General features: G+C 47.5%; 1 protein-coding gene across 3 annotated transcripts in view; it reads right to left on the bottom strand.

Moving 5' to 3' along the window:
• CREBBP (CREB binding lysine acetyltransferase) overlaps positions 1 to 22,095 on the bottom strand; it is a 124,737-nt gene extending 102,642 nt beyond the window's left edge. The window contains exon 1 of one of the 3 annotated variants that reach the window (XM_082713196.1): positions 21,798 to 22,095. In XM_082713196.1, the coding sequence (XP_082569322.1) occupies positions 21,798 to 21,882 (85 nt within the window). In that variant the 5' untranslated portion in view covers positions 21,883 to 22,095. The remainder of the gene's footprint in view (positions 1 to 21,797) is intronic. The other 2 variants (XM_082713194.1, XM_082713195.1) reach the window with 2 other exon arrangements.
• Positions 22,096 to 22,547: the final 452 nt, after the last annotated feature.

Below are 22,547 nucleotides of genomic sequence, written 5' to 3'. Positions count from 1 at the left end.
TTCCCTCTCTCTCTCTCTCTCTGCCTGCCTCTCTGTCTACTGTGATCTCTCTCTGTCAAATAAATAAATAAATAAAATCTTTAAAAATAAAAAAAAATAAAAGACCCCACTCAAGCCTAAAGAGAAAATGAGAGTTCTCCAAATGTTGAAGCTGCAGAAAATAAAGATGTATAAAGAAACTAAAAATAGTTAAAAGAAAATAGTTCAACAACTACTTGTCTCACATGAAAGGGGCTGACATCAGCCATGCAGAAGGACCGGCAGTGCACGGACTCCCAAGTATAAAGACAGAAAGGTAAGGATCAAAAAGATGACAGAACTGTCAAGGGAAGAGATAGATCATCCTTCCTGGTAATCAATGACAAGTACAGCAACTTCTTCCTCCTGGTGCCTCTCAAAGTGCCATTTCTCTAACATGTGGCCTGTGTGTCATCTCTAGTCCCTGAGTGACCACACTCTCTTCAGACCACAACACCCTGGCCACTCGCGCGTGCGCGAGGGACGAGATGTGCAGAACACCACCACAGCAGGATTATGTGTAACATCAGAACACGGGCGAATACCACACGGAGGCAGGTCGGCCTCAGAACCGCAGCCCTGCCTCTGGCTCCTACTTCTTAGCTCTCAATCACCTAGACCTTCTGTGCCTCAGGGTCTTCCATCTGGAACCTGGGCGGTGACAATGGCCACCACACCTCACAGGGTTTCATGGGGACTGAATGAATGAATAAATGTAAAGCACTTCCACCGACAGTGCCTGTGGGTAGTTAAGTGTACTGTCAGTATCAGCTGTTATCCAGTAATAGAAGGTTTAATAAATTCCATATAATCCTAGAAAACACTATACATCTGGGGTGCCTGGGTGGCTCAGTCAGTAGGGCATCCAACTATGGACTTTGGCTCAGGGTCATGAGATCGAGCCCCATGCTGAGCACGGCGTCTGCTTGACACTATCCCTCTCCTTCTGCCCCTGCCCCCACTCACTATATTTAAAATAAATAAATAAAACCTTAAAAAAATTACACCCCTACTAAATTATGAAGACTGTAAAAATGTAGGAAAATGTGCATGTGATGTAAAAACATGCAAAGGCAGGTCAAGTAAGATCAGAACTGCAGTGTGTGCACGTGGGCAGTGGCTGGTAAGGAACACCCCAAAATAAAGAGTTGCGCTGGCAGAAGTGGGGGGTGATGAGTGCAGAAGGCTTTCTGCTTTTGTTGCAAACACAGCCCCCCACACTTTGAGAAAACAACTCTCTGCTCTGCGGGGTCAGACCCTAAGACCGCCCCCCCCCCACAACCCACTGGGGCGGCTGCTCTGAGGTTCCGCTAAGGAACAGCCACACCTTCCCAGCCACAGGAGCAGGAGTGACTGGAGAGGCCACCCCCCCAACCCCACCCCACCCCCACCCCCGTGAGCAGCTTCTCCTTGTGGGTGACACAATCCCAGCTAAGGGAGTCAACGGCAAGTTGGCCACGACATGTGGAGAAGGTCTTCCTTCTACTGGATGCTGGGGAAGAAGTCTCCCTTCCCTTCAGCACACCTCATGGTGGACCTGCGGCAGCCACCTGCACACAGGAGAGGCAGCGCGTCCCGCACACACCGCACTGACTGCAGCACAAACTCCAACGCCGGAGCGCCCCCCACCTTCAGATTTCTCACTAGAGAAGAAAATCCATTTCCCGTCATTTAACCCATTCTAGCTGAAGTTTAACGTCACCCAAAGAAGTTCAAATTCCTTCATAAGGCATATGAGGCCGTGAGGATGTGGCTCCTGATCACTTCTCACCCCCCCACACACACACCCTCCGGCCACAACAGGGAGCTGTCACATGCAACAGAAATCCTTCTTCTGGATGTTCTCTCTCATCTACAAAGCCACACCCCTATCTCTCACTCAGATTAAGTGCAGTGACTACTAAGACTCTCTGGGCCATCCCTGCAGAACAGACCAGTCCTTTCTGTCAGCCTCCGGAGCTCTCTGTACATGCATGTCCAGCAAACCACCTCTAACCAGCACATACCTATTTCATCCTACCCGACTATAAGGAATTAGGGATTACCTGCAACTGTACACACACACACACGTTTCTGTAGAACCTGTGAGATTAAGTTGCAGACACATGAGCCTTTCCTCCCAAGTATTAGACCATGCATCTTTTTTTTTTTTTTAATTCTTTTTGGTTTTGTTTTTTTGTGTTGTTGTTTTTAAATTTATTTGACAGAGAGATCACAAGTAGGCAGAGAGGCAGAGAGAGAGAGGGGAAGGGAAGCAGGCTCCCCGCTGAGCAGAGAGCCCAATGCGGGGCTCGATCCCAGAACCCTGGGATCATGACCTGAACTGAAGGCAGAGGTTTTAAGCCACTGAGCCACCCAAGCACCCCTCCTTTTTTTTTTTTTTTAAGATTTTATTTATTCACTTGACAGAGAGAGAGAGAGAGAGAGTGAGATCATGAGTAGGCAGAGAGGCAGGTGGAGAGAGGGGGAAGCAGGCTCCCCGCCTAGCAGAGAGCCTGATGCGGGGCTTGATCCCAGGACCCCAAGATCACGACCTGAGCCCAAGGCAGAGGCTTAACTCACTGAGCCATCCAGGTGCCCCAATAATGCTCTTTATTACATTTATTTTCCTGGTTTAAAGTCCAATTCAGGACCCCACTGCACCTAGCTGTCATGTCTTGGTCTTCCCCTTTTGTCTAGAAAGTTTCCTCTGACTTGTTCTTTCCTAATTCTGACATTTTTGAAGAAGACAGGCCAGTTGTTTTATAGAATGTCCCTCAATCTGGGGTTGCTTCCTCCTGATTACAGGACATGTGATTACGAGTCGACTCCTGGATTTGGCAGACAGCTGAGACACTGCCACGGATCAGGGCTTTGTCCTGCCAACTACCCAGCTTCTGCATCTCTAAGTGGTTTTGTGGGTTCCATTCCATAGCTTTTATGGCATGTTGCTGTCCTGAATCTGGATAATTCCACTAAGGTCTCCAGATAAAAAGAACACATTGGGGGCGGGGATGGAGAACACATGAAATAAAGTAAAAAGAAAACAAACAACTCTCCAACATGCTTCTGTTGCCTTCCAGACTTTGTCCACAGGCATGCACATTTTTACTCTGTATCCTTTCTTTCTCATTTTTTTTAAAGATTTTATTTATTTATTTGACAGAAATCACAAGTAGGCCGAGAGGCAGGCAGAGAGAGAAGAGGAAGCAGGCTCCCTGCTGAGCAGAGAGCCCAATTTGGGGCTCGATCCCAGGACCCCGGGATCATGACCTGAGCCACCCAGGCGCCCCCTTTCTTTCTTCTTTAGAAGATTTTAAGTAATGTCTACACCCAACATGGGGCTTGAACTCATGAGGCCAAGAACAGGAGTCACATGCTCTGCCAGCTAAGCCAGCCAGGCACCCCTACTCTGTATTTGTAAAACTAAACCAAACTGCAGCGTGTGTGTGTGATTTTAATGCAAAGCTCCTCAATTTGGGCGCATGAAAAGGAAACTTCATCTAAACCAGCATGAGGAGCCATTATGACAGAGACCGAGTTTCCTTTCCATTTGCCAGGGAGGGGGTGAAGAGCGGCGGCAAGCACTGTACATCTTAGAAGGAAACGAACTGCAAATACTTTCAGTAGGGATCAACCTCCCAAAGCTCCAAGTGACTCCTTCCCGTGTCTCGAAGCACTCGCCCACAGAGGGGGGCTGGGCCGGGACCAGAGCAGGTAACCCCAAATGAACAGTGCCAGAGTCCACTTCCCCAACTCCAGGGTGGCAACGGAGCTGAGGAAGGAAAAGGCGCACCTGGAGGTGGGACACGCGCATTCAAATCCGAGCTCCATCAGCCAGCCTGCGTCCTTGAGCAAACTGCCCAACCTCTGGTCCCACTTCCCCCAACCATGCTGCAGGGACAATATCCCAGAGTTACACGGTGAGAGCTGGAACAGGTTATCTTACTCTATTCTTGCAGACAAACTTCAAAATTTCCTCCCTTTCATAATTCACCCACCATCCTGCCACTCTCAAATTTACCCATTTAGTCTTTCTTAATGGTTTACTGTAGCTGCACTCCACACGCACGTTTGACTCTGACAGTTGTCACGGGCGGTATGTCTTGGGCTCAGTTTTGGTTTGTGCTGCTCTGCCACACTTTGTCCACCTCTACCACTTTTCTCATCCTATTTCAGTCCAAACACATCTCACAGCTGTTTGGCTGTGGAAAGAACGAACTAACTCTGCTTACATCCTCACCTACTGGTCCAACGGCGTGTGCGCGCATCCGCGAGCAAACGCACAAGGAGGGCATCTTTGTAAGAAGAGAAGATGGGCTGTGTAGGCTGTGTGGAGGGCCACCCCCACTCAGAGCGCCACCTCTCTTCTTCCTGTGACTGTCTCCACGTACATACTCTCCAGCTCACAAAACAGACAAAGGAAGAGTGAAGGAGGAAAGCCAGGATATTGCAACATCCCTAGTGATGCTTTCTACACACCAAAGTGTCCCAATGCACGGTTGCGCAACACCAATCTGAAGCACCGGAGGTTCTGAAGGTTCAAGATTGAGCATCACCACTCCTGATCCTAGGTAGCTTCCCTTTCTTTCCTCCACCAAGTCACCAGTGGCCCCAGGAGGGAGCAGAGCTGAGGCTGAACGAGATTCATGGGACCCTGCTTTCTAGGGGCTCAACCTTGGCAGGAGACATCCCTGTCACACAGCAAACACAGCCTGTCACGTGGACGCAGCCTCCAGGAATTTTCTCTCTTCTGGGCCTCTTTGGCTGCCAACCCAGACTCCGTCCCTTTCATTAAGCTGAGTTGGGAGAAGAGGAGCTACCGGTTTCCCCGTCTCTGTCACACTCGTACAAGGCTGGGGCACCCACCGCACAGCAGATCTTCGTCAAGCACGATCACAAGGGACCACTTTCAGACCGCTCAGAGAAACCTCACTCCGGGAAACAATCCCTGCTCAACACCGGAAGACAAGGCATCCTAAACATGTACTAAGATCCATTCTTAGCCATCATTACCAGAAGTCCGTATTTCACCTTAAACAAGAGATGAACTACAATCAGGCACTCTGAAAAAAGCTCTCCATCTTACAGATCAAACACCAGAAAGAGGCTGAATCCACCTGCCCAGCCTGTACCATGTGAAAACAGTTTTGCTTGAAGAGCCTGTTCAAATGCAGCTAAGCAAATAAATCATTCACAAAACACATCCTTCCTTAGATTTTTCTAACAACTCGCTTTCTTTTGTAATACTTAATTTTCTTCCCTTTGAATGGCAACTGGGGCCCCAAATTCTCTGACTGGCAGAACTGATTTTTCTGTGCCAATGTATATAAACTAGTTTATCAAATCCTGTATTAGCCAGAAGTAGGAACTCTTCTATCGACTTTGCAGACATAATAAGTCTTAAAATCATATTATCAACTCTCGGTTATAACTCACAAGGCTGTTAAGGACCATGAAAGAGGGATCAGGCCCCCCACAAACAGCTCCACCCTGAATAAGCCAATGAATTCCAAAGAGAGCCAAAGTGACAGGATACAAAGTAACACTGTTAACATTTTACTTGTTTAGAAGATATGAAGTAGTAACCCAAACATTTATTACTGGTTTAGTAAAAAAGAAACAAAGAAAACAAAATTCAATAATGAATTCTCTTAAAATGCTTCCCTGTTCCACTCATCCTTCTCTTAACCTCCCCCTCTTTCCTGCAGGGGCCAGTCAGGTTACTCCTCCCTCTGTATACACCTCGGCATCCAGGCCCCTCCATCCTGCGGCCCATGTGAAGACTAAATGGCCTAACACAGAGTAAGAGATATTGCCTGAAAATCAAACCTAAGAGTAAGAGTTTAGGTGCTGGTTCATGTTCGTGTTTCTCTACTCTTGAGCATGAGACCTCCCCACCCCCCCAGACGTCTCCTCTCCCCCACCCACGCCCATTTCTTAGGCCAGCCATCCTTCTCTGTGAAAAAGTTTGTTTTTCCTTCCATCATCTTTTTACATGTTCTTTAGCATTACTTGTACTATAACTCTGACTATTCAAATCCTTCTTTTAAACCCTAGAAAGGCTAAGCACTTTTATTCATCAAACCTGGAAATTTTTACAAAAAGAATTTTAATTCCTAAGTAAAAACTGGATACAAAAATTAATCCAAAAAGGGTGATGCATTCTGAAAAACCTCCCATCTGAACAAGAGGAATCCACAGAACAGAAAGCACTTTCATAGGATTCTAAATTCTTAGATGATCTGGAGACCATTTGAGACCTCCATGGTGTATTTACCAATACACTACCAGGGAGACACTCCTAACACAGGAACCACAGCCTGGTCCTGACTCAGGCCCCGCTCTGTCACTTACTCTGTCTACACCCTCTGACACAGGAATGAAATCGTACCACATGTACACAGTACTTAGCCTGGCATGCAGTAAGGACTCGACACTTATCAGTCACTATCTGCCGCAGCACCATCTTCCAAGGATGCTATGACATAGGGCTGGTACAGGGTTCGTGCTCAGTGACTGTCACTTCTCTAAGGTAAAGTCCTAATAATTTGTGACAATGCTAGTGCAAGTAAAGCTTACTCTGCTTTAAAAAATGGTGGGGACTGTACAAATAAATAATGGGTCAACTCTTCAACAACACGGAATTAACATTTTTTAAAAGGAAAAGAAGGGCACCCGGGTGGCTCCATCAGTTGGAAGTCTGCCTTTGGCTCAGGTCACGATCCCAGAGTCCTGGGATCAAGCCCCACATTGGGCTCCCTGCTCAGTGGGGAGTCTGCTTGCCCTCTACCTCTGCCCCGCCCCCTGCTTGTGCTCTTTTGCTTGCTGTCTCTCAAATAAATAAAAATCTTAAAAAAAAAAAAAAAAAAGGAAAAGAAAACAACACTGTTTTCTTAGCATTTAGGCCATTACAAATAGTTTTGCAGGGGCAGGGTAGAGGGGGAGGGAGAGAGAGGAGCCCAATGTGGGGCTCAATCTCACGACTCTGAGAACATGACCTGAGCCAAAATGAAGAATGAGACTCTCAATGGACTGCACCACCCAGGCGCCCCACTAATAATTTCTATGTAGGCATTTAAGCTAGTTCCCAAAAGACATCTAACTTTTTTTTTTTTTAACAATGACTATTAGGAAATAATTAAAGTAAATTCCCTCTTAAATCTTCTGTGATTCAAGCTTTTTATGCAGATACACTACCCCCTAATTAGTACAGAATAATGAGATTTTACTTCATTCGGAACAGTGATCTATTGAACGCAGAGTCCCGCCTCTCCACAGAATCGCTATCTGCTCAGGAGCCAGAGCGGACTTGGCTGAGCGATCTGCCTCCCTGGGGCCTTCCTACCATGGGCACACGTCCTGGCTCCTGGGCCTTCGCTCCCTGCAGGGCTAAAGGGGCTTATCTGAGACTCGAACAAAAGTCTGCCCCTCAGAGGATTATAATCTAATTGAGGAAGAGAGGCCACGGACACCAATTTACATGCAAGCAGAAAAAGGGAGTAAACAGAGGCAAGAAAGGCTTCAGATGACAGGCCGACTCTGAGCAGATCTTGAGAAGGAAAGACGCTGAGAAACACTGCATGTGGTCAGGGCGGAGAAGGGAGCCGAGCAGACAGAACAAGCCGACCGCTATGCCTCTGGTGGGTTTCAACTCCAGCATGGCTCGCTTCCCTCTGCAGGCGTGCAGGTGTGGTTCGGGAGGGAGGGACCCCACCAGAGCACTTTACATGAAGAAAGGCCTTCCTGGGCACCTGGGTGGCTCAGTGGGTTAAGCCTCTGCCTTCCACTCAGGTCATGATCTCAGGGTCCTGGGATCGAGCCCCGCATCAGGCTCTCTGCTTTCCACGGAGCCTGCTTCCTCCTCTCTCTCTGCCTGCCTCTCTGCCTGCTTGTGATCTCTGTCTATCAAATAAATAAATAAAATCTTAAAAACAACAACAGCAAAAAAAGAAAGGCCTTCTTAGGGGGGGAAGATCCATTGTCAGTGTCACTCATCATTCAGAGAAGAGTGCATGAAAATAAATAAATAAATAAATGCCCAAAGTCTACTTGCTAATGTAAGCATTGGGTTGCAAGTTGTAAAGCAATTCACTTATTAGACCCAAATATATATATATAGCTAATTTATGGGACAAATATTCCTATTACCAAAGAATCCATCCTGGTGGACTCTTAGACGGAAACCTCCTCAGTCAGTACCTACCTGTGAATCTTTAGACACCACGAACTGCACAGTCTCAAGTGAGGGGAGGACAGCACGCTGCTGCAGTAGACGACCCTCACTGGAACGGAACTACAATACCTCAGAAACTGTGATGTAAGTCACAAGGAAAAAACCTGGATTATAAAAATGCCCTCTATATAATTTTTCAAGAAAAAGTCTGCCCAAGAAGGATAGAGTCTACTTTGTATCATCATTTACTATTCAAATTTGAGCATTTTCTTTTCTTATTCACAAATGCATTTCATGGTTACTCTTTTCAGAGACCAAGAAATCTTGCTTCCCTAAATGTTTGCTATTTACCTTTCCCTTAAGGAACTCAAGACAGTCCTGACTGCAAGTCCTGTCACCCTAGACCTGAATCACCAGAGTCCTGGAATCACAGCCAGCCTCCTATCCTCACTCCACACACTCACAAGTTGCAGAAAGTGCCACTTCTGAGAGCTAGGACTACGTGTGGTTTGTGTGCTGTCTCCCTCAGCCCTGTAGGATGGAGATTTTGAAGCCTTTTTAAGACAAAGGTGGGACAGAAGATGCTGTCACAGCAGCAAGCCACCACTAAACCAAACATAATTCCCTCAGCAGCCCCCAAATGGTAACCAGATGATCTGGAGCAGAAGGAACAGAAAGGGTTCACTGTTCACCACCACCACAGCCAAGGGGGCTCCAAGACCTAGGTGAGGGGCTGTCATCAGCTGCCGATCCATTCTGCATCTCCAGAGTCCTGGAGGATGAGCGAGGTTGGTAGCTGAGCTAGGATCGAACCTCTGCAGAAACCACCCCAGGACTCTTCAAACTATCTGGCTACCGTGTAAGGAATAAGCCGGGGACACCCAGAGAGACAGGTCCTCTGGCCCAAATGCTGGGGGCTATGACCAGCAGGCAGCAACACTGAGTCAGGAGAAAGGGGGAAGCCCACCGTCTGCACTTGCGGTGTCAGTGCACAGCATATAAAAGCGAGCTTGTGTGTAGCCGACAGGAGCGCCGCTGGCAGGAAGTGAATGTATTGAGTCCAAAAAGTACACCAACATCCAGACAACAGAGTATAATTCAGCACTCGAAAGAAATGAGCCACCAGGCCACAAAAGGACACGGAAGCACCTTCAATGCATATAACTACATGGAAGACGCCAATCTGAAAAGCTTACAGACTGTGTGGTTCCATCTACCTGATGCCCTGGAGAAGCGGAGAAGGCAAAACTATGGAGACAGTAAAAAGGTCAGCAGCTTGGTTGGGGGACGGTTTGGACAGGTGGGAGCCCAGACGGTTTTTAAGACAAAACCAGGAACATACTCTGTATAATACAATGATGGATACATGTCAGGATCCATTTGTCCCAACAGAATGTGCAACACCAAGAGCCTAAGGTAAAGTGACGCCGAGTGTCCAAGTGTCCGTGTAGATTCCTCAGCTATGACAAACACGTGCAAGTGGGATGGCCCGTAATGGGGAAGGCTTGCACGTGGGGGCTGGGGGGTTTGAGAAATCTCTGTATGCCCCCCTCAATTTTACCATGAACCTAAAGCTGCTCTAATAAAGGTCTTCATGGGAAAAAGCACCACAGAATTATAGCTAAGTTGCAAGTGATGGAGATGTACAATATGATGGAGAATCACAAGCTGAAGAGTAACTCGACCGTCCGTCAACGAGACTATGTTAGTAACTAATACACCCCAGACACGCAGCGAGGGCGATGCTGGATATGAGTGTGCGGCTTCTCAAGCTTCAAGAATCCTCCAACATGCACGCACTGGGGAGGACAATGTGATGATATGATCACAATTACCAGTGCATATTCCTTTTAACCATCACTTCCCTGTTTAGGAATCTGTTCTACAGAGACACACACGACCATGTAGGACTATTCATTACAGCCCTGTTTGTGCAAGAACAAGACTGGATGTAACCTCAACACCCATCAGTGGGGAGCAGATTAAAGCCATTACGGCACGAATCTCGTAACGGACACCAGCGATCGTGGAAGGAGCTGACGCCGTCCTCCTCATGCCGCCATGCACCGGGGTGCAGCATGTGTGCGGCAGGCCACCTCCAGGAGAGGAGACGGTAGGAAGCGGGCGAGGGAGCCAAGAACAGACCGTGTCTGCTCCACAAGATAGGCGGGGTGCACAAGCTACGCACAGTGGTTACCCGGGGGCACCAGGCAGAGGGAGGAAGGGAGGGAGGCTTTCACTCTACAGCTTTGTGTCCTCTGATTTTTGAACCCTGTGAATGAACGAATCATTTAAGTAATTAAGAAAATTGATTTTTTACGGCAGCCCCTGGGGTGTCCAGGCCCAGGTGATGAGTTTCATTCAGCCCGGATGACGACACCCAGAACACTTCCAGTTGGGAGCGTTTGTAGTTTGAAGAGGAAATTTGAAACGGGCTCAGTATTAGTTTAAAATAGTTTTAGCGTTCACATGAGCTTAAAAGGCAGAAAAAGAAAAAATACTTTAAAGAAGGATTTTTCAAAAACTACTGTTTTTTTTTTCCTAAAGGTAAGTTACAATCTACATAGGACATTTTGCACCCAACGTAATAATGAGATGATGTTGCCCATATTGGGAAAGCGGGCAGCAGCTTGAAATACTCAAACATTAGGTGGCCGTAAGGTCCCACGGCTTCCAGCTCATCCATGGAGAAACCTCTAATTGAAAGGGTTCTGTTAGAACTGGAGTTGTAACAAAGGAAGTGGTAACTGGACATCGCACTAAAACACGATCACATTTTCCTATCTTTGGATGACACCTCCAAGTTAATTTACACTTGTTCAAATCCTTCTTGCTAGAGGTCCAAGGGTTTTGCAACAGAACTAACCAAAACTGCACCTGTCGCCATTTAACAAAGTCTTCTAATCACAAAGACTAAGATGTTTTGCTTTGGATTTGATTTACTCTTTCACTAGTTTTGTGATGAAATTACGATGTTTATGGACCTTTTATTAAGCATTCAGAAGACTATAAAGTGCAAAGTGGAGAGCCCCCCAAACATCTTCAGTCCCCCGGTACCGAGAAAAACAATTTCTAGAGATTACCTTCTGGAAATCTACGTACACCCACTTTTTACTCCTAATAAGGACCTAATTAACATGTACGTTTTCCCTCCTTTTTAAATTTAGTAACCCTCAGACTTCTCTTCCTTTGGAAGGGAAGATTGCTTTCCCTTCCCCAAACTGCCACAGCAGGGGAGTTAGCCACTCCTCTCCTGAAGGACCCTTCCATCACCTTCATGTTTTGCCAACTGTAGGTCAATTAACTAAATTAATGAAAGGTCTGGAGTTAACGTGAACATTCTTAGAAGTCCTACCAAACAAGAGACTGATTTTTACTTTATCTGCTTGGTGTACAAGTAGGTTGTTATGCCAGAGATATGTGTGTATCATTAATTAATAAGGTGACTTATAATAAAAACCTCTGGTTTTGGGAATCTCTTCCAGAAACTGGGAAACTATAACAGAGATTTGGTGCGAACTGGTTGCATGATGTGTAACATAATGACAGTAACAAAACCTCCGACAGTCTTCAGGGTGACACCAAATTAATGTTTTTTACAAACTTCAATTCTTCCTATTTATAGTACAGTGAAAACATTAAAATCATTTTGTGTTAAGTACAGCACCAAGATATTTTACCTTAAAAAAAAAAGGGGAGGGGATTTTTAGAATGAAGCCTGCTTTTCAAACATGAGTATCTGCACCAGCTCTGAGATACTTCTCCGTGAGGAGTTCATGGACATGTACGCTGTGCCACTCTGGCAGGAAGAGCACGAGAGCACATGCTGCCACCCGCACAGCGAGTTCTAGAAAAGCGCACAAGTGGCCAGCACGGGCTGCCTCTGGGGAGGCAGCCTGAGGGCTCGGGAGGCAGCACCTTCTTTCGTGCTGTTTACAAGTTTGAGCCCTATGAATAAGTTACCCATACTGAAAACGATTTTTTAAAAAGCTTTTGAAAGAAAATTATGTTTGTACAAAAAATTCCTAACATCTTAAATAAGTACATAAATTCTGATTCATGGGGCTTTTCCTCTCACAAACAGGGCTTGGGGTAAGAGAAGGCAGTTGTCAACTCTCCCAGCAGATAGGAACACGGATGGAAAAATACATTCTGGGAAAAGCTTATTTAGATTTCTGGAGAACAAGTCACGGTTGCTTCCTCCAAATACCCTGGACACAATGGGTCTCTCAAATTTTGTATTGTTTTTCAAACCCTAAAAAGATGATCTGGGCTCCCTGGTCTGACACCGGAGGCTCTCCACAACCTTACCTTGCCTTCGGGTGCCCAGACTGACTCCCACAACAGTCCTTCCTCTATGAAGAAGGTTCCCTGACCTCGGGCCCGGAAGCCTCCCGTCACAGTGCTGGTCACCACAGCCTCGCAGTCTCCCACACAGAGTAAGAACATATCGCCTATTCGAGTGACATAAGCATTTAAATCTTTGTTGCCTCCAAGAATGAAGCAGTACAGTGGAGACTGGCCCAGCTCCTCACCACCACACCCAGAGCAGGACCACCCTGTCAATCTCTGCCTCTCAGAAGTAAGACCAGGTGGCCTCTGACTGGTAGCCCAGGGAGTGTAAACCAACAATAGAACTGGTTTCTGCAAAAACTGTTACCTGCTCAGGACTCTCTATTCCAGACCTTCACAATGGCTATTTACGCTGTTTCCTACACCCGGAACCGTCCAGTACTCTCCACCCCCATCTGGTGTCCATCAGCAGGTCTCCACGCAAGTGACACCTCTCCCAGAAGGCCTTCCAAGACCTTTTGGAGCAGACTTTGTCCTCTGCCCCTACCGTGCATGGGCACATCATGCCTAGAGACCTCCCCTCTGAGGTCCGAGGTCACACCGAACTACAGCCGAACCCCCAGGAAGGCAGACACTGTATCTCCAGGGCTGACACCACAGTGTAATAAATATTTTCTAAATGGAAAGTCCTACATCTAAAGTAACAAATACTTTTGAAAGTGTCTTTAGAAGATGGTCCCTTGGAAGAAACTTCATCATAATTATCTTCAACTATTAATGAATGACATAAATAAACACACTGAGGGGGGTGCCACTAGCCATGTGCTGCTGTTGACATGCACATTAATTAAAATTAAACAAAATTTGAAATTTATTTCCTGAATCACATTAGTAACTGGTGATTCCAGTGCTGGGCAGTGCAGATCAGAACACGGCACCATCACCTAAAGTTCTATTGCATGCTGCTCGCTCGAATACCACAAGAACACGGGCATTTCAGATGTACCAATCGGCCTTCTTAGAAGAAATCAGTTTTTCCTTCCACTTTCAAAGTCTGAGAAAGTTACCAGAGCACGCTAAAACAGCCAACTATCTCCCAATAATTCAAATGATTCTCTTAAGATTTTTAAAGAGAAGTTCAACCGTGGGCAGACAATGCTCTTCTGCAAACAGAACCCAACCCCATCATTACTAGAGGCACAACGAAGACAGCACAGAAGGTCTATGAGAGCTTCATGCCATTTCGTCATAGTCAGTGAAAGTTGTTTACTAAAAATAAAAGATTTAATGTAAAGACACCCACAAATTAGAAGAAAGGCTCTTTGTCCACCACCATGAGACAGTTTTTGCCAGCAAAACCACAAATCACCACACCCGAACTATCCAGGAGAATGGAAAGGAGTAAACTCCATTCCAACAGCTTCCAGGACAGAATCTGCAGGAGAGAAAATCCCCCACAACGGCAGAAGCCTCGCTCTGAAATGAACGCCACCAACACTTCTTTCATCTCATCGACCTGACTAAACTGCACCATGATCCTGAGGCCATTTCTCCCCTAACACTGGTTTTAGAAAAAGACTGTTTTTATGATTTCTCCACACTTGCTTTTCCTTTTTCACTAAGTCCTAACCTAAATCAACTCCTCGTGGAGAAACAATTCCATTTAGACTTCAATTTTCCAACAGAGAAGCGTTTTCAACTTCAAACACAGACTGGGTAAAGTCCGGTCTGTAGGATGCCTGCATCTTGGATTCCAATTCCTTCTCCTGCAAGCTGGCGGAGATGACACTCACAGTAGCACTGGTGTAGGAAGAGAACCAGGCGGGGTGGCACCTTCCCATTTATTTAGCAAGAAACTCCCGTGGATCTGGTTCAGGGTCAGACTCCTCACCTACATCGTCCCAACCTCCACCAGCCCACAAGGAAGGGCACAACTAGGGTTCCCCACACAATTAAAGACCAGCAACAGCTACCACAGCCTGTTCTACACCAGGAATCACAGTAACCTAGTATGAGGGCCTTTTTTCCCCTGGAGAAAAAGATTGCTACCCTCGCCTACCCAAGCTCCAATGTAAAGTCACTGGCCCAAGTCTCAGAAATGACAAGCTGAGATGCAGCGTCCACTCCAAGCAGAGGCCAGGGCTCCTTCCTTAATACCGCGCCACCCGCCTCCCATATAAAAAGCTCTGACATTTCCTTCAACTCTGAGTCATGGGTAGAAGGTTCTACTTTTAATCAGGTGACAAATACTCAAAATATTTTAATCCAAAGGAACTGGGTCAAGCTTTTATAGCCCATCATTGTCAAAGCAAACCCTAATTATTTGATAGATTTCTACAGTTCCGAGTGTCATCATTTGGTTTATAATCAAATGCCAAAATCTCCTTAAACATCACACAAGCCTCTCATAACAAAGAGGTTATTCTATTTTGTTTTGTTGGGGTTTTTTGCCATCTCATTGGTTATTCTAACTACAAAGTTAAAACATGTATAAATGGTACAGTTCTGGTTAAAAAAAAAAAAATCCAAAATATTTGGGTGGTAGGGCAAAGGGAAGCCTTTGAAATAATAAAACTCTGCTTCACAACAGAACTGTACAACCCCATTAAACAGCTCACCACTGTTAAGAACCACCTACTGTCTACACGGTGGCACGGGTGGATCAGAAAGAGGTGCAAATTAACAGATTTTCAAACAGTAGCAGATGGGACACCTAGACACAGGAAAGTCAGATATAATCAGGTGACATTCTTTTCACCATTAGATTTCACTAAACATCCCTTTGATTAATGGAAATGAAACATGGGGGGGGGGGGGACTGTCACATGGGATGATGTCTTTCTACAGGGAAGGTTTAAAAAGAAAGGAATTCAACTTTTAGACACAGAGCTCAGAGACAGCCTTGCTTCTCAAATTTAGAACCAGAAACACCCGAAGGCAGTTTTTCAATGTGAGCAACAGTCATTCCCTATATTGTCTAAAATCCTGGGGGGAAAAGAAGTCACTTTTGCTTACTTGCATGCCTTTCCTGCACCCGTTCCCTGCGTCTAAAGAGCTCTCCTATAAATCTGAGTGATTCCTGGCCGGCCAGTCCAGGCTGGAGATGAGCACCCTCTGCCCCCTCCCATGGGACCCCATGGGTGGCTCCATCTCAGAGCTCCGGACAGAGGAGCACAGTCCCCAAAGAAAGTCCAATGTACAAGAGGTCCCCAATAGGCACTGCTCCAAGGACTTAGATTTCTTCGTCAGGGATGTGCGGCAATGTGAGAATTTTCCTGAAAGCAAAGTTTAAGACTGGGCTGGACAAATGTGGCAACCCTCCCCCAGTTAACGCCAGAGCTGTGCACGACCACGCCAGCCGTGAGGAGCCCATCAGTCATAGGACGGCATTTCTAAGGACGGATGTACCACTAGGCAGCGGCCACAGAGCAGGCTAGGGGACAGCAGGCACGTGTGCTAAAAACCAGAGCGGATGGGTGGGAGTTTGAGAGCTTAGGAGAGACTGTCTGAGACAACCAGAGGACTTTGAGGAGAGCAAGCGGCCACAGATCATATCCACAGGCCGTGCGCCATGACACTAACGGAGACGAAACTGCTGTGAATGGACAGGGAGCTTTTCTCAACACTATAGAAGGCACAGACGCCCACCCGCTTCCCCGGCTGTCTTGCGCCTTGCTCTGTCAAGGTTCCCTCGCTGATCAGCGGATCTCTGAGGTGTTACCCCCAACTGGACATCCAGCTCTGGGCTTCTCCACTCAGGGACGTTCAGGGACCAGAACGTGATACAGGAAGCCCTCCTGAACTGCCCTTTCTGACTCAAGCATTCTGGCACTTAATATAGTCTTTTGTATTCTTGAGTTTTGCCTCCAAGTTTTTGGGTTTTTTTTTTTATCAACACCGTTCTAAGCTACTCAGAGCCACGCATAAGAATCCTCTGCATGCTGCTACTTACTCCATTAACAGTACCTCAGACTGAATTGTTGTATCAATAGTAAAGAACCAGAATAACCTATCCATTTGCTGCTTAAACAACCCCATGAAAAATGCTTCAAGTCAGTTAAGAATCTTCAGAACACACTGCGCCTCCTAAGTTTTTTGCAATTTTAAAATTTCATGGTCCTCCCGTTCCTATTACAAAAACATAACTGGAAATGGAGACAAGATCAATAGTCTTGACTACAGAATTCTTGGCTACATCCTCACTGACTGTGTTTGCTACACCACAGATCGGACGCACGTGCATGGCTACCGTCTCTGACAGATCCACTGACCAATGGGTCTCCTGTCCAAGGGAAAACTGCACATTCACTTTTCAGGAGAGAAAACCGAGGATCCTCAGAGCACAAATCCCACATTACATCAGGGTCGCACACTGTGGCGAGAGGGCCAGCTCCTGGCTCCAACAGAAGTTACTAGTTTGCTGGTACACAGCGGCGCCCACTGGTGTACGTACAGGTGGTCTGGAAATGGCAGTGTTCAGTAACTATTAGCGACCTTGTGGCCTGCAGAGCCAAAAATATAACCTCTGGCCCTTTACAGAAAGTCCGAGGACGCCTGCATTACATAAAAAGGGTGTGGGAATGAATGTGCAAACCAGAGCCCTGCACCCCAAGGCCCAGAGCCCCGCAGCATGCGAGGGCTCTGGGAAGGCCTTGCAGTAAAGCTGCTCCCAGCCTCATGTGAGCACAAAACCTTTTCTGAGAAACGCTTCTTTGCATGACTTCTAGTTTCCCTGGCACATACCCGGAATGCTGGCTTGAATTAAGATGGCAGAGGTGGTGTCCCAACTAATGGTACCCAAGAACTAAACTGGCTTAACGCAAGCTTTGCTCATCTTCCAGAGGTCACAACAAGGTACGTTTCATCCTAACCAGGGAAGGCACATTTTAGCAGAGTTATTTTAACTCTTGTGTTTTCAAACACACTAAGTAGAACACGAAATCAGCACTTATTTGGCCCCAAGGAATCACATACTTGGTCACAGAGCTGCGGAGGCAAGAGGTAGAAGTTGTACAAACACAGCTACTGCTAAGCAGAAGCTCCTTCATCCCTTTCCAAGCTGTTTCCATACCGTTTTAGAATCAGGGGATCACACTCCAATGTCCAACAGGAGTGACGCTTGGCGGTCTGCTGTGCCGCGAGGCACCCCTAGCGGGGTTCGTACTTACCTATCATCACCCCCAAGCAACTTCGACGGAGCCCTAGGTTATCCAAAAGTCCCTACTTTTCCAACACGTGTAAAAGTAAAGCAAAGTCATGAAAATCCCTGTCCCTAGAAGTCTCTATGAAAGTTTATGTTTCCTATTTATCCAGAACTCAATGAAGAGATGAAAAAAAAGTGACTGGTCCTCAATTTTCCACTGTCATTGCAAGAAGGGGGGACCAAACTGCTGCATCGGAACCAGAGGGAAGGGGCAGCCCTTGCTGCTACCCACAGTAGGAAGAACACATCCCGCTCCCCCAGAGCTGGTGGCAGACCTCCCCCCGAGATGTACTCCACCTGCTGGAGTCACACTACTGAAACCTGCCAAGTACTGCAAGCTCATAAACCCACGATTCAAGCAAATTTCACATTTATGGACGTGGAGTTGTAAAACGAATATACAGTTATTTACTCTCATCATCTAGGTTTGGTTCTAGTTTTCGGCGGATCACCTCTCCCAAGTCTGGCTCCTTATAGAGAATCGGCAGAAAGAGTGTCTTCCCATCCTGCCTCACAGCGCGCTTTGAGGCCCGAGCTGAGGGGACAGGAGCTAAGCGCTCGGGTAAGTAACACACAACACATAAAGAACAGTTCACCGTTTTGTTATGAAAGGTGTTTTGGTTGGTAACTATATTCACTCCAGATTTTCTTTAAATATCGTTTCCTATGGCATTTAAAGAGATTCACGTTATAAAGTGTAATCACTACTGCTTAGGAACACTTACACAGGATAGGATGAAATAGATCTGTGTGCAGTTTTCAGAAGACAGCCTTAAAAAACTTGAACTTAACAAGTTTTTGTTGTATGTAAATCTGGCTTCAATAAAGCTGGCCGAAAAAAAAAAAAAGTTTACTGCTTGCATGGGTATTTTACTTCTCCCTCACTATTAAATCATGAAACCCTGCTGTTGAAAAACACTAATATGCTGTTTTAATCTGGACATATTAAATAAAGAAGTTTCCAAAACACACAATTAACTATATACTGGAAACACACAGTCGTACCTCTTCCAATGGGTGCCAAGTGAAGGAAGACAGCACTTGCAAGAAACCATTTACGCCTTTGATTTGGAACAAGAAGATGCTACTTCCACAACATCTCATGACATTAAATCCAGGGCCACTCCAGAGCTGAGGTCTGGGTGAGGTCAGAAGTACTATTTTTTCCTTCTTCCTCTTGCTACCTTCCTTTGGGGCACATTCTCTAGTTCTGTATCCCCTCTCCACACTCTCCTCAGAAGCACTCCCAGCCTCTCCTGTTTGTCATCAGTGGCAATGACATTTATCACTCAGAGATGCCACCTTACCTCGCTGGCATGCTTTAGGCACATCCACACTCCCCCCCACTAGGTTGCAAGTGCCCTGTAGGGAGCACCCTGGTTAATAAGCTCCCCAATGTCAGGAGTACTGTCCTCTCCACCCAACATCAGCCCCCCAGATACACGCAACGGACACCAAAGGCTCCCAAGGCCAGTCCCACAGACATGTATTGCGTGGTGGCACTCCAAATCACTCGTTTCTTACGCCACCAGGCCTCCTCCTCCTAATCCCTCAGCTTTTCCCATGCACAGAGCTCCCATCACTCAAATTTTATCACAGAAAGAAACACACCATGCTCCACCTCACACAACTTTCTCCTGGGAGCCTCAAAAATACATCCCCTCACAAATACGATTGAGTCTCCCTACTTTCCCATTTAACCCAATGCCCTCACTCTTCTGAGTGTATGCAATGCGATTCCTTTCGTCCTTTATTTGCTTAATATATATCCTTAAGATCTCTGTCTCAGACTAGCAGTTATGGGAGACAAGGCTGTGCCTCGTTTCATGTGCCTGATGATGGTCCTTTCCCCAGCCCCATGCTAACAGACTCTTGCCCATTAACATGATGTGATGAATGGGTAACCAAGGGAACTCAAGTATGAGCATGAATTTTATTCTTTAAATGATTTAAACTGGAGCTACTAACAACTTTTTTTTTTTGTTCCACATTTGGAAAAGAGTGAGCTCCTGCCTTGGGAGGATCAAGGTTAGAAAGGAAGGGGGGGGGGGGAAGGTGACCAAGAGGAAAAAATCCTTTCAGATAAACTTTGCTGTGATTTAGCAGTGCATCAGGTAAATATGTGACCATCCAGTAACAGAACTACCCAAAAAGGCCATTCTCTCAGCTCCATCTTGGAAAGAACGGAAAGTATATAGTTGCACAAGCCTTTCTGTTAAGTCTTGTGTTAGTAATTTATCCCTCTATAGAAAACACAATCTGTAATAAACTCCTTCAACAACAACAAAGCTGCAAAGCCATTCAAAAAGTTACCAGTTTCGGAAGACAAGCTTCAAAGCTAAACTTGCCTGGTATGATCTTCGTTTCATAAGATTAAAGACTTTTCACTCAAACATAGCAAGATTAATGAAGCAAAGGAGATCTGTTTTGCAGTAAAAGGGCATTTAAATCATGGCTGTTTCCACACTTCTTACTTCAAACAAGTTGACTTGACAAAATAAACATCACATTCATTTCTTTATCAATTAAAAAAAAAAAAAGGGGGGTGCCTGGGTGGCTCAGTGGGTTAAAGCCTCTGCCTTCGGCTCAGGTCATGATCCCAGGGTCCTGGGATGGAGTCCGCATTGGGCTCTCTGCTCCGCGAGGGGCCTGTTTCCTCCTCTCTCTCTGCCTGCCTGTCCACTTGTGATCTCTGTCTGTCATATAAATAACGAAAATCTTTAAAAAAAATTAATAAAAATAAAAATAAATAGTATTAGTGACTTTTATGTCTCATGAAACTTATTTACTACCCTCACCCACCATTCCGCAAACTGTATTTAAACTAGACAAGAATCTCCTTAGAGCGAATTTTTAAAAAATCGTTTCTCTCATGCCTACCCTAATATTCTAGGAATTGTGTTAAAACCGAAGCCATAGAATTGAAGTAGTTTTGTTTCAACAGGAGAAATAGGTTTTTTAGACCATTAGTAGAAATATGCCAGTGGCCACAGAAATATTTGCACAAGCTGAACAGCTGTGTCTACTGCAAATCTGAAGGCATTGCTGCCTTCAGCAATATAATTCAATTTGGACCCATTCATTATAAACTGATTTTCAGATGCTGCTACTGCAAGACTGTACTGGAGAAACGCAGGCTGCGCTGGAGACAGAACTGTTCCCAGCAGCGCACAAGTTTTTACTGCAAAGGAGAGCTCTGAAAGAGGAAATACAGCTCCATCGTAATGGTACCATGGACCAGCCCACAAGAGCCCAGAGTTATTAAATGAATAGAAACTAAAATACTTCTTAAGCAACTGATGGGATTCTCAGAAAGTTCTCAGAGATGCTGTTTCAAAGGACGTTTTATTTAATACCCTGCTTAAAAAAAAAAAAAATGGGGGGGAGGGAAAAAACTGCAATTCCCACATTCGTTAACATATTTGTTTTATACATCTACACTGTAAAAACCGCATCAGCTCAAGTGGACATTGTAGCCCAAAAGGATCTGCTACCTAACTTTCTTTTAAGGTTATGCCTCTGAAATTAAACACACCAGAGCAACTTTGATGACATGTTGCTAGCGAAGTCTGGGCGGGCGAAATAAGTGACCGAACAACGAGAGTTTTCAGGATAACTGCTCAACATTTTCCCAAGGAGCACATTCCAAGAAACTTCCAAGTCTTAACTCGCAGGCTGGCTGCTGCTACTCGTGTGTCTTCTGGTCGCAGAGCTGCGAATTGTGCTACTAGTTCAGAAAACACTTTGGGTCCCCCCTCCGCTGCACTTTCCCCTTCCCTAACCATGAAACCTACCCTGTGCTGTCATCCCTCCGGGCAGCCGACGTACGGCGGCACAAGGAGGCGCGTGGAATCCCCACGAAGACGAGCACGCTCCACTTTACTTTTCCTCCCAGCAAGTACCGCTCGCTTTCGGCGCGCGGAGGGCTCCCCAACTCCGGGACCGGCCGCGAGCGCCCGGGCAGGGCCGGCCCCCGCTCGGGGCCCCGGCGCACTGTGGCCACAAACTTCCCCTCGGCCCGCCCGGCGGGGTCCCGGGAAGCGGCTGCGCGGGCCTGCGCCTCGGAGAGGGTCTCCCCGGCGCTCACCTGCGGGTGGGGCCCCCGCCCCCCGCCCGGCCCCCCCTCACCTGTGCTGTCATTCGCCGAGAAGCCGGGCGAGCTGAGTTTGGCTCGTTTGGGGTTGGGCGGTCCGTCCAGCAAGTTCTCGGCCATTTTCACCTGCTCGCGGAAACAGCCCCGAGCGCGGGCGGCCGGGCCGGCAAGGGCTCCGGGGCGGGGGTCGGCGCCGGCCCTGGCCGGCTGCGAGGGGAGAGGAGCGAGCGCGAGCCGCGAGCCGCGAGCGAGCGCTGAGGGAGAGGGAGGGCGCAGGCCGGGTGGGGGAGGCGGCGGCCAAATCTCAGCCACAGCAACAGCGCCCCGCAGCGCTCACCGCCCGCCCCCGGCCGCCGCCGCCGCCGCCGCCGCCGCCGGCCGCGGCCCCCTCATCCCCTGCCCGCCTCCCGAGCGCGACACTCCGCGGCGGGGGCGCCCCGGCGGCCCGGCCGCCCCCCCGGGCCCGGCTGGCAGCGACGGCGCCCGGCCGGGCGGCTCAGGCAGTCCCCGGGAACATGGTGCCGCCGCCGCCGCCGCGCCGCCGCCTCGCTCCCCCCCCGCGCCCCACTTAATTAATTCGCTCGCGGCCCGACGACCGGGGGGCTCCGGGCTCCGCTCCCCGCCCGCGGCCCGCCGCCGCCGCCGTGAGGAAAAACAATGCGCGAAGCGGGGCCGCCGCCGCCGCCGCCGCCGCGACCCCCCCACCCCCCGTTCCGCCGCCGCCGCCGCCGCTGCCGCCGCCGCCGCCGCCGCCGCCGCCGCGGCTCCGGGAGGCCGAGCCGAGA

This window comes from Mustela nivalis (assembly GCF_964662115.1).
Source record: "Mustela nivalis genome assembly, chromosome: 19".
Lineage (NCBI taxonomy): Eukaryota > Metazoa > Chordata > Mammalia > Carnivora > Mustelidae > Mustela > Mustela nivalis.
This window is presented reverse-complemented; position numbering and strand designations above follow the sequence as displayed.